This window comes from Dermacentor variabilis, chromosome 10 (assembly GCF_050947875.1).
Source record: "Dermacentor variabilis isolate Ectoservices chromosome 10, ASM5094787v1, whole genome shotgun sequence".
NCBI classification, from domain to species: domain Eukaryota; kingdom Metazoa; phylum Arthropoda; class Arachnida; order Ixodida; family Ixodidae; genus Dermacentor; species Dermacentor variabilis.
The window spans coordinates 15944123-15956414 of record NC_134577.1 but is presented as its reverse complement, the minus strand read 5'-3'; the positions used below and the strand labels follow the sequence as shown (position 1 = coordinate 15956414).

At 48.1% G+C, this 12292-nt stretch overlaps 1 protein-coding gene across 10 annotated transcripts in view; it reads left to right on the top strand.

Moving 5' to 3' along the window:
* The window catches only part of LOC142560010 (uncharacterized), a 184537-nt gene that overhangs the window by 119178 nt on the left and 53067 nt on the right, over nucleotides 1-12292 (top strand). For 9 of the 10 annotated variants that reach the window (XR_012823296.1, XM_075671756.1, XM_075671757.1 and 6 more), the window contains 2 exons: nucleotides 1195-1230; nucleotides 4102-4173. Coding sequence is in view for 9 of the 10 variants with exons in the window: in XM_075671756.1 (XP_075527871.1) it covers nucleotides 1195-1230; nucleotides 4102-4173 (108 nt within the window). In the remaining variant the exon portion in view is untranslated. The remainder of the gene's footprint in view (nucleotides 1-1194; nucleotides 1231-4101; nucleotides 4174-12292) is intronic. The other variant, XM_075671750.1, reaches the window with a different exon arrangement.

Below are 12292 nucleotides of genomic sequence, written 5' to 3'. Positions count from 1 at the left end.
TCGAAAACAGCAGTAAATCGTCCCTAGCACGCAGTCATCGATGTGAGAAGAGACTATGCAAAAGCAGATTTGCCGTTTATGTATCTCAAGAGCACAGCAGCAGCAGTTCTTTTTTTTCCCTAGAAGCGGGCTTCCTGCGCTTCGCTATGTTATCGTGCTATAGCTGCAAAGACGACTCAAACGCATCAGCGCAAAAAACCAGAACGTAAGGACGCGCCTGTAATTAGCAAAGCTCCATTCTGCTAACGGGGGGGGGGGGGGGGGGGGTTGCGAAAAAAAAAAGAACGCCTGTGTTCCGTGTACTGGAACCGCCACGGTAAAGATCCCCTGGTCGTCTCGTCAAAATTACGTTAAAACACTATGGCGTGCATCATACTCAAATAGGGGTTTTGGCACGTGAAACCCTAGAATTCAATTCAAGGCTGAACACGTGTGTGTTTCGTACGAAATCAGAGCCAGTCGTCATCGCGTTCCGCCAGTCTCGGGAAGCACAGCTCTCCGCTGCGATTGCAGTTGCTGGTGGCTATGCTTTGAGGTGCCAGTCAGGATGAGGAATCAGGATATGGACACACGTGTGCAGAAGTGATGCAGCAGGAACTGTGAAAGCTTTAGCAACGCCGTATCCAAAACAGTCAAACATGTACGCGCGTCCATCTACACTTATCGCTTGCAAATAAAGTAAACAGTGTGCATAGTAAAAACATTACAGGCATATCTTCCGAATGCAATCCCTTTGCTCTCAGTGCAAGTAATGAATCTGGCCAGAAAACACGGATAACAGTGCAATCAAGGGCCACAACTATTCCTATCCGCCATTCAGCCGTTTACGCCTAAAAATTAAAAAGAAAACAGTAAATAATGTCTACTATTATTTCTATTATTTCTGTTCTACGACTTGTCGTGGCTGTTCTAAATTGTTGCCCTGTCATGAGCGCTCCACGTTGGTGGTAGCTTGAACTTAGAACCACACCTAGTGCGCAATTTTTGCCTGCGCTCCTGGCGCCTGCAGAGCTTTCTGAATCGCTGCTAACGCTCGTTCGCTAGTCTGGGCAGACCTACAAGATTTCTTGGAGAATGTGTTCCGGGCCGCCATTCCGGGCGCGATAACGTTGCCCTTAGAAGTGCGATTCGCTCTAGCATGCGCTTGTGTTGCCATGTACCGTGCGCTAACACTTGTCCTTGATGTCCTTCAAGTGCTGGCCACGCCCGAAGAGGACGATCCCCAAGAAGGTAGGAGGGCCCCGTTACGCACGTTTGGTTTCTGGTCGCGTGTGCATGCGATACGCCTGCATGTATTTCGCATGAGCTTTTTTTTAACACTAGCTGTACCTTTGCGTGTTTCTTTACCCTGTAATGCCCGACGTGTCCCGTACGGTACGCTGAGTTTGTTGCTCTAAAAGGCTGATTTAAGCGAGGGAAACGCGTGAATTCTATATAGTTGCCTTTTTGAGATGCTGGAATGAAGTTTCAGTTGATGGATAGATCAAGAAACCAATTACCAATTAAATTACTATATACTATATACTATATACTAATTAAGCTCCAACTCGAAAAACATTATTTTTCTTTTACACAAATGTACTGTCAATAGCCAGAAATAAATATGATTAAGTTTTTCCGATTTTCCTTGATGCAAAGCTGTGACTGGGCATTGCAAGGTGAACGTGAACGACACATGTCTGCATTCAGCTTACTTTTGTGTCTGCTTGCACGAAGGTCATGTTGACTATCTGATACCCGAGAATGAACACGTGCTCTGTTCTCCAATTATGACTTGTAACAAACTAATTAGCGTTCGAGCAACGAAAGCGGTAAAAGAAAGGTATGGAAATGGTGGTGCCGATGTTTCTCATCGCTTTTGTCACTCGCGTTCAGGGCTAGCCAGTTAGTTGATTAGCTTTCCGATTAAGTTATCGACACCTTAATGAGTCTAATGCCACCGGATGCTAACGATAGCTATTGATACGCCCGGGTGGACGTTGGGATTAGCCTTGATTTGAACACTTGCTGCCATATTTTAACAAAATTGAGGGCTTTTCTAGCTGCGGTATAGCTAAAAGTGACCGCTATGCTTGTCGCTGAAACCCAAGGATTCGTACTCGTGTTGTTCTGCAGGGATAACTGGCACCAGCGTGTACTGCAACTATGGCGTTTAAGCCAACCTGTTAACTGAGCACTACATGGATTTGGCTGAACTTGTGGCGAATTCGGCAAATCTCGCCGGGGTGACCTGACACGCCGTTTCGTCCAATCGTCGTCGCCCCAGGATGTGCACCCCGGCGTTTTGCCGAATTCGCCATTATTCATATGTGTCTACTCCTACTAACGCTCTTGAAACTAGTATGTCATCACCAAGTCGTAGTGCGGCTGACGTTTGTGTCTGTTATTTAAATGCTACTGTATTTAACCGTTTCAACCACCCTTTCTATAGAAAACGAATCGTTTGAAACCATTTCTCCTTTGTTTTTTGTTTTTTTTCTTTTGCAAGCGCTTTTAAGTATTCGTGTATTGGACAGCAAATGAACGCCGGCGCAAAATCATAATTTATTCAGTGGTGACTGTTGTCCAAATATCGTCTAGGTTTAGCGTCACACGTACGGAGGATCAAGTGATGTGAATGATTCCTTCGCCAGAAATTACGTTAAATAAAGGAACGAGCTTGGAGCGCGAAACGCTTAACGACGCTAAAGTTCCAGAGCCCACGCGCAGCACACCCTGACCTGAAAGAAAAGTCAGAGATGAAGAAAGCAAAATTGAGCATCTGTGCCCCCTTGGTCATTGTGAAAAGAGACCCTCAGAATGGCACTTAAGGCGTCATAACTGTTCAACAGCTACGCAAAAAACTTAGACTTCTACGCGTCTGAAAGCTATGTGCTCTGTGTTGGCATATTAGCTCAGCATTAAGATAATCGTTCCTTGAAAATGTATTTTACGGCAGTGTCTATTCTTCCGGCAGGTGGGGGATCTCTGAAACGAATTTCTCCCGGCACTCACCTCCTATTGGCTCTCGGAAGGTTAGGTTAGGTTGTCGGTTGTTGTTCTTCTAGGTTAGGTTGGGAAACACCTGCAAGCAATTCTTCTCGGCAGTTTGACACGTGACTTCCGAGCGCCAATAGGCGGCGAGTGCTGGGAGAAATTCGTTTCATAAATACCCCCGGCAGCCGGGAGAATAGACGCTCCCGTATTTTACGTACATCGCCGCGTTGGCGCCGTGGGTATAGCGTTTGGCTGCTGAGTACGATGTCGCCGTTATGAGAACAGAATGCAAAGCGCTCTTGTACTTCGATTTAGGTGCATGTTAGAGAACCTGAGGTGGTCGTAATTAATTACATCCCCTCCCCCCCACTACGCGGCCTCCCTCACAACCTACGGCGCCCTTTCGGGACGCTATACCTCACAATTTATTAATTTTTAAATTCGGTTTTTCCCCTCTGCATTGATCGCGCGGGCGCTACCCGTTACTTCCGTTGCGACTGAGAAATTTCAGTGCCTAATTTCCCTCTCACCATTTTAGCAAGAAATCTTATGTCCGAGAGCGAGAACATCCGCCCCTTTCAGCTACACTAGAGCTCTTTCAAACGCTATACTTGTTTGTCTTCGTGTAAACTCCCAATCTTATCCTCGCGCAAATCTGCAACGGGTCCACCGTTCAACCCTCGCAGTCGCATTAATCTCCCTCGTCGTCTGCACGCCGTAGACAATGAACTGTCGCCACAGCGGACGATAGCGCAGGGTCAGACGCCTGGCCAGCCGTTAAGATTCAGTTTAGATTTGAACGGAACGGTCTTCTCACGTGACCTTGAGATTGTATACAGCCTTTGCAGCCGTCTGCAAGCGGTGGTGCATTTCGCGGGTTGTTTTTCGCAGCTGTAGAGCGGGTGCTGCCATAAAGTACGCTTCAACCGCAGCTATATATCTTGTAAAGTTTTCTTGTCCACCTCGCTGTTATCGTGGCGGGCGATAAGGTCATTTTGGCATTAGAAATAATGATGTCGAACAGCCGGCTCAGGCGCACATAAGTGATTTTTGGCGAGTTTCACGTTGCCCGTCTGCGTCGTGACACCGTTTCCTCGTATAATTCTCTCTTCTCTTTCCGCACAGGTCGCCAGCGCCGTCACGAAATGATAATCCGCGAGAACATACCCGAGGAGCTTCCCCCGGATGTCGTCAGATGTGAGTGGTGTGCCCGCCTTCTCGATATAATACCGCGCGCGTGCGCGCCCACGACATCCGTCTTTGTTTCGTTTGTTTGTCGTTTCCTCTCACAGCACTCGACGGTCGTTAAGACTTCTTCGCCACTGTCGCGGCCGTGGTGGTTCCGCGGCACTTGTCCCTGCGAGCTGTAGACCTACACACTGACGGGCTAAGGGTAGGGTACACGGTGTGTATACCGCCGCGTCGGTCCGCGTTTTACGTATCTCCATTGGGTCACGGAGGTGTACGGACAGGGGCGCCGCGGCTCGCTTATATATCGCGATCCATTTTGCCGCGTCCACCCAATGTCGCGGTGGAGCCTGGCTTTCGACGGTGCTCCCGTGTATACCGCTCGTCTGCTCTCCGCTGCGCGCCTGTGTTTCACCGCTTATTGTTAGCACTAAGCGCCGTAAACTGACCGTACAGCACTAGCTGCAACAAAAGAAAAAAATCTTGTAACATGATTAGAGTGCGAGGACGAACGGTTGCGCGTTGGCCAGTTGGACCGTACCGACATGGCGAACCAAGACAGCGATTGCGTGAAACGCACAGCCACGAGTTTGCAGACCACAGCATCTGAGCGAGAACAAAATACATAGGCTACCTGGGAAATCAGACTGGCATTCGGATTTCTAGCTTTCGCTACAGTATATGCGAACAACACTAATGCTGTACGGTTTTACCGGCTTCGGTCTCAAACTACTCGGAAGTTCAGCCTATTCTCAGATCCCATGGTCAGCAAAATTTTGCGGTTGACTGTGCGTGTGTCATCCGAGTTTGTAGACTTGCGAGATGCAGCTGCACTAAGGCGAGATGTTACTGCACTAAGAGCTGGCAATTGTCGGCTTACCGTGGCTCATGCTAGAGGGAGTGCTCAATTTGAAAGCTGGGTTACTTTATGAAGCTTGAATTGCGAGGACGTCGGTTGGATGGTCTTATCATCGGGAGCGTCGACGCTCCTGTCTACCTTCCCCGTGGCTCGGGCAGTGCTTCCGTTTGAAATAACAGGGCATCGTAATACAGCGTGCTACGTACGAATCGTGCCGAAGCCATCATTCCTGCGAGTGCGCGCCACGACCTAAATATTCTTACGTTGTTGCTAGTGATTTCTACTATTCGTCATCTTAATCCAGTCCAAGGCTTGATGGCCAGTTCTTGATGTGACCACTATTGTCTGTTGCTTCATCCCCGTCCCGGTTCACGGTGAACTAGTATAAGTCCACCCAAAACTGATAGGGACTTTTTAGATAGTCTCCAGGGTTATCTGAGTTTTTGAAGCTGATGGCAATATCACCGATCGTTGCGAAATGTTTTACTGCATTTTAATGGTTCAGGCAGTCTCGAATACTCGTATGGAGTACCCAAACAATGTTAAAGCTAATGAAACCTCATTAGCGGGACTCATTTGTCATTTAATGTTTTTTTTTTTTTTTTTTTTTTACGAGCGGGAAACATTCTTTCTTCTTTTCATGCTGTCCGCTTCTTTTCGTTCCGTATCACTGATATAGCAGGCAAATTATTTGTTAACGTTTCTCGCCCTTTTGATTTCTTGTTTTTTAGACACACGCATTAAAGGGAAATAAAAAAAAACCCACACACACAGACAAGCCGGAAGCTTTGATCATAAAATAACATCTGAAATCCCGTGGTAGACAGCTTCTATAATGGCGCTCATATTTCGAAACTCGCCAGTCGCCAAGTGCTCGGAATGCAATAGACGCTTTATCAAAATGCCAAACTGAATTTCCCGCAATGCACAATTGCCCAAAATGTGTGGGCACATACGCTGTTAAATTGCAATTCCCGGGAAGCTGCTGTACTGTTATTGCTTTCGTGCGTTAAATAGAATGAGCAGTGGAAAAGTGCAAGAGCAAGGACGATGCACTGCCTTCGTGTTAATCGGCGTAATAGGAATGCGTGAGCCGCCATATTTTGGGGAATAAGCAATGCGGGAGAGTCATCTTTAGTGCCAATTTATCTGTGTTGATAGCTGCGCTTGCCAAAAGAGCTTCAAGAAGACCCACTGGGTGCATCATGCTAGAACAGGTAGGGTACAAACTGCATTCATCGATTAAAAAAAAAAAGAAAAGGAACGAAAACCACAGACGATAAAACAAATGAAATGCTGGCGTCCGCGCTCTGTACTTGGATGTTTGCTTGAACTGTTGGTTCACTGTTTTGTTACAAGCTGCTCACGAGGAAAGCCCTCCCGAAGGTAAGTTTTGTACGTCAACGCCTGCTTTCTTGACAACACTTTGTCGCACGAACCTTTCGTCACCTGTTCTGCATAGCGTCGCGGCCGAGGCTGACGTGCCGTGACAAATGAACGCAGGTGCGCCGAGCGTTCCGCAGAAATAGCAGACGTCGAACGTGTCAAGAGTTATTCGTACGCAACGTGTTATAACGCACGTTCTCTGACGTCATAGATACCCGTGGTGACGATGATTGCTATACGAAAATACGGTAGTTACGAGATTGGTGCTTGAACCTCAGAAGAAGAAGAAACTTTACTAAAGAATAGTCACACAATTTTTTTTTTCACGAATCTTCTCAAAGATGCGACGTCATTTGGCAATAGCTTCAAGCGTGGTTTCAAGGATATTAGCAGGTGTGTCACGCATTAACTTGTATTACACTGAACACGTTGCTGGGTGCCAGCGTTCAAAGTTGCGCTTAACCAACGGAACATCCTTTGAAAAATCTTACGCTTTAGAAGGCGCACCTTCATATTTCGAGTGCGATATTGTTTCGTGTGGTTGTTCTCTTTATCGCGCGTGTTTTGTAATTGGACCCGCTGCCTTACGAGTTGGTAGCTCGAAACCGTCTTATCGATCATTGTCATTTCTGTATTAACTATACGAAATATCAACCATACCGTATCGCTAGTTGCCTCGGCGGCATACAAAGGCTGCATTATTCGTTATTTTCGTTTCTACTTTCGCGTCATCGACGCGCTTAGGCTTCAGCTCACGAACAGACCATGGAAGAAATGATACCGAGACAAAACGATCGTTGAAAAAGATTACGTTTAATGAGAGCTATCACTGACACGCAGAAGCACAGAATCGATTACCGTGCTCCGTTTGGCGCGACACTGACGTACATGCGTGAACAAAGGAAACTTCAGTCGAGGCAGCTGAGTTGTAAGCGACCCACGTCGCGTGCGCATGAAATCATGAACCGATTTATCATCTCACTTCTCTGGCCCAGTAACAACCAGCCCTTCACTCAAGAAACCTAGCTTGTACGAGAGCACTGCCATTGAAATGCGAGTCACTTATCCCATGTGATCCGGTTATCTGTGGTGATATACGAATTCGATGGCTCTTGATGCACGGACTACAAACCAATTATTTTTATCCACTAGCTGGAAGCTCGAAAAACCCGGAGTCGAAGACCTGCTTATGCGGACGTAAGCTGTGATGCCACTGACGTATAGCAATGCCTATTGCCAGGTGTCCGATAGTCAACGAGGCAGCCATCGGCCGTGTCTCGCTGAATACGCTGGCGCTGAGCAACACTGTCTTCACTCTTTCCTCGGGAGGGAGACGCACTGGGAACGTAAAGCGCTGATGGTTAAATTGTTCACGTGCCCACCGTAACCGAAAGAGTCATGATCTCTGGGTCAGGCAGCTGCTACCTTTGATCAAGCGGTCATGCTACTAGGCCCCTTCCTATAGTTGTGGCTCCAAGATCTAGGTCCTATAGTGCGACTGTTGGCTCACGGATGGTGCCACGAATGCAAGAGTTGCCTCGTGAATGGTTATCCTGTCATAATGTATTGCCTGCCTGCGCTGGTGCACGGAGAAACGTGCGCTTTAAGTTAGCGCCTATCCTGTCCAACATTGGCCAGTTGGCACACACAAAAGACGCTCTTCGATGGGCACTCTACCGATAGATGGGGCACGGATGGTGATGACGACAAGCCGCCATGGTTTCGTCCATGCTTTTATAGGGTTCCCAGCTAACGTTAGTCAAGCTGTTCTAAGAAAAAAAAGGATTTAGAAAACATGGTGTGAGATGCGATTTTAACAACATATCTGGCAACGTGGTTTTATTTTTTATCTTGAGCTTGGATACACGGCACATTGCACGCTATGATTGTGGCAGCAGAAGTGTGTATGTCTCGCCAGTCAACACCATTTTAAGGAATATTAGCATGTCCGCACTTCCACCACGCAGCACAAGGGATCGGAGGTCGACGTCGCACCCGTGACTGGAAGCACGACCGGAAGGGACGGACACCTGTCTTTGTTCATTCGTTTCCTTTTTCCGCCATCGATGCTTCTTCTCAAGTGTCTTGCTTACACAGTTCTTGAGCAAGAGGATCCCTGTATCTGCCCTTCGGTAAGATAGAACAAAACAAAAAACGGGGTCGCGAACCGGCAGCGGGCGACGCCCCGTCGACTTCCTCCGCGTGGTCGCAGCGGACGTCCCGTTAGGCGACGACGCTTGGAGCGATAGCCCAGTCTCGCGGGCGAGTGTTTTTTGTGAGGCATCCGATTCCGCCGGCGCGCTAGCGCGTGTTCTATCTCGCTCGACCTGCATCCGAAACGACTGCGGGCAAGAGGCACAAATCATCGCCTACTTGAAATTCGGGTGAACCGAAACCCCCGTGTTTGTGTCCTGCTCGCAATTGGTCGCCAGGGCATGCAAACGTACAGTCTTTGTCGAAAGGTTCGAATCCGTATCGCTGGGCGGGGATCCTATTGCGCGTCCGGCTGCCCTCAGCTCGGGGGAAGGAGGGACACTGTACCCGTTACTTGAGATCTGACAGCGCGACACCCCGGGAGGAAGCGACAGCGGTGGCGATTGTACGCGTCGTCGCTTCTTTATGCGTCCCTTGTGTGTTTCACAATGCCACAGCGTTTGTACTGTAGTACCAACTCACGCAGGATTTCGTCCTCCTAAATGTATCGGTTATTCGTTGGAACTGTGAACAGAAACGCAGGGACATCAACCCAACGAGAGGCCCTGCCACGCGGTCACTGGCGTAGACCTGCACAACATAGGGTGAAACCGGACACCGTGCTCTGTGGCGACTCAATTCATTTTCGGTTTTCATCAGAAGCGAATAATATGGAAAAATAAGTACCCCGTTAGGAATTGCAAACGTATGCAGTGCCTCAACCTCTTTGCAGATTACGAGTCGTTCACAGGACAGACGAAGTTAAACGAACTTAAAAGCTGTCGCATTTATGCTAAACGTTCCGTCTAAACGAGCACGCGCTCTAACCAGTAGAACAAAGAAAGGCAGTTTAAGAAATCTAACTCTGGAGTGTAATGACCTTGTAACGCATATAACGAGCTCCTTTAGGCAATGTTCTTTAGCATGTCCAGGGTCACGAGTTAATTGACCGACATTTGACGGATCGGCACCCGTCTGCCGTCCCCGAGTCATTTTTCATGCTTAACAAGGAGCTGTCTGGTAAGACATTATGACTAAGTATGCGCCTATGCCGTTGTACTTTTCGCCGTAGTAATTTGAAAAATAATAAGAAAGCAGCAAACAACCTGCGTAACGTTAATTGCCTTTGAATGTAAGTGAGGGTAGTGCCGCAGGAGGCGGTGCTCGCAGCGTTTACGAAAAATTAACACATGTCTGGGCGTTAAAACAAAGCATACGAAACAGGTGTTTCAGTTCCCAAGTGCGGAGCAGTGACGGCGATGTAAACTTATTAAATCCCTAGTAACTTAGAGTAATTAACTCCAGACAGCTTGATCGTGTTCATTTCTGATTTATCGGTTTGATCTCGTGATTTGACTTTAATCGCGATACTGTGTCTGCACGCGACAACACTATGGCGAGGTAACGATTTCGCATCTTCGTGAGTACCGTTGCTACAGTGCGCCTGTAAAGAACTGTCAACCGCACTAATCAGAGGAGAATACCGGTATACACTGGGGGGGGGGGGGGGGGGGGCGGCTCAGACCGTCCTCAGCATAGAGGGCGATGAACGCGTTGCCATGCGTTGCTGCGCTTTTTCAAGACGTATGAACTGCGTGACAGACTCTGAAAAAGAGTTGTCGTGCGCTACATCGCACTTATGCGCACTTTGTTATTCCCATCTCTCATATTATTTAATTCCTTGCGCTAGCGCAAGAGACTGACCCCATATGGCGAAGACGCTGCATGCCAGAACGCGGTTAAACAGCGTGTGCAGAGTCCGCTAACAAGACGCGGGCGCTTACTGTAACGATGACACTTCGATTCTCGACGCACCGTAGAGATGGCGCGGTCGTCTGGCGATCGCGCTGGCGGCGGCACATAGCGGCACTGCTGCGTCGTTGCTTTCGCTTCTCGTCTTGATCGAAAGGTGGCACGCTGTGTTGGCCCTCCACGTTTCGTCGTCGTCGTCATTTAGTCGAGGTGGATTGCCGGGTGGGGGGACGTTCTTTATATACAACACGGTTGTCAGAGTTTTGACGCCTTCATTCATATGGCACTCGGTGTTGCTAATTGCATTCCGGCTGCTTGCTTTATTTGGGCAGCTGACGTCTGCAGATACCATAATACGCAATCCGCACACGTCTTGGGCACTTTTTCCTTCTTTCCGGAATGGTGCTGGGGATTTCTTGTTGGGACGCCTCGAAACGGTTATCTTAATGTATCTTCGTCCCAAGGCCTTCGATGTTTGGTCCGTACGGCTTGCGTGTGTTAGAATTAAACAGCTTAACTTTGGAGTGTCTTGATTGTTCGAATTAAATTTTAACGGCCGCTGTAAATCAGGCTCAATCCTCTTTACTATGAAACGTTCTTACTGTGCCGTCTGACGCCACCCCGCTTTGACATGTGACGTTTGCCGAAGACCGGTCGTTGTTGTTGTTGTTGTTTGTTTATTAAATGACGAAGTTCCGCGAGAATAGCCCATCGAAGGGCCGGCCATCCCACTCATTAATAATGAACTCCAGCGACTAAGGAATGTAGAAATTAACAAACAGGCGAAATAATAAAGGCAAAAAGGAAAAATAGCGAAGCAATAAAATATCGCTTAACTCAGACATAGCCTGCTATGCATATGCATAGTCAAAGCGCGTTGTATCGTCGACATGCGGAGGTACACTCACCCCGTGCGTAACTGTATAGAACAATCTTTATGTGTACAGTCGTTTCATGAAAAAGAAAACAGACGACAATCGTGCACACGCCGAGGAATGAAGCCCGTGAAAAAAATTAAAAAACATAGCGCAAGTTTACGTAAAGATGCACGAAGTCGGATACTAAGCACATTCGCGATTTATCGTTGCTCAAGGAGACTGCATCAGGTCACTATCCATCACGAAGTGCTGAGACAGCATGCCTTTGTTTGTCTGGCCACGACCAGGGACGAAGAACCTACAGGGACCGGTCTCCTCCTTGCTTTCCGCGATTACTGCGATGATCCCCGGAGTTATTTCGTTTTTCGTTTTATTTTTGCGACGAAACAGTACAAGGGGAGGGGGTGCTTGTCTGAAGCAGGCTACGTAACAAGCGAGACGGCCTACGTACCCGCTCGCTGGACCCAATACGTGCTACGCCCCCCCCCCTCCCCCCACCCCCGTCCGAAGTGGAGCAACTCCACGGTAACACGTCCGTTGTTGAGTGAAGAACGCCATCTTTCCGAGGAAGAAGACAGAGGCGGCAGATGCCGAAGAAAATAAAAAGAAAGAAAGAAATGAAAAGAAACGAGATGAAATGTGAAAGGAAATAAGAAAACAAGTGATTCGCACCAGGAAAGTTGCAAGAAAACGAGAAAAATCAAAGCGGCAGAAGGAATGTGCCGAAAGCGGGCAAGAAGCGTGCACGCGCGGTAAAGAGGGAGAGAGCGTTGCACGCGGCTGCTGGAACGTGTGAAAGACGGGCCGCCGACAGGGAACAAGGCAAGACGAACTTGACCCTGATGTCTTTCTTTCTTTTTATCTCTTTCCTCTCTGCGCTATATACATATTCCTTTCTTATTCTTCGTGTTGCTACAAAGCCGTGCAACGTTACCGAAGCTGAGAGGTTTGCAGAGGGCGGTCATTGTTGCGAAGATCCACCTGGTGCCGCACTTTGATTGATCAATTACTTCATGCAGGCACGTTCTGCTGCCAACGCTGAAGATTTCTGACTGCGTAT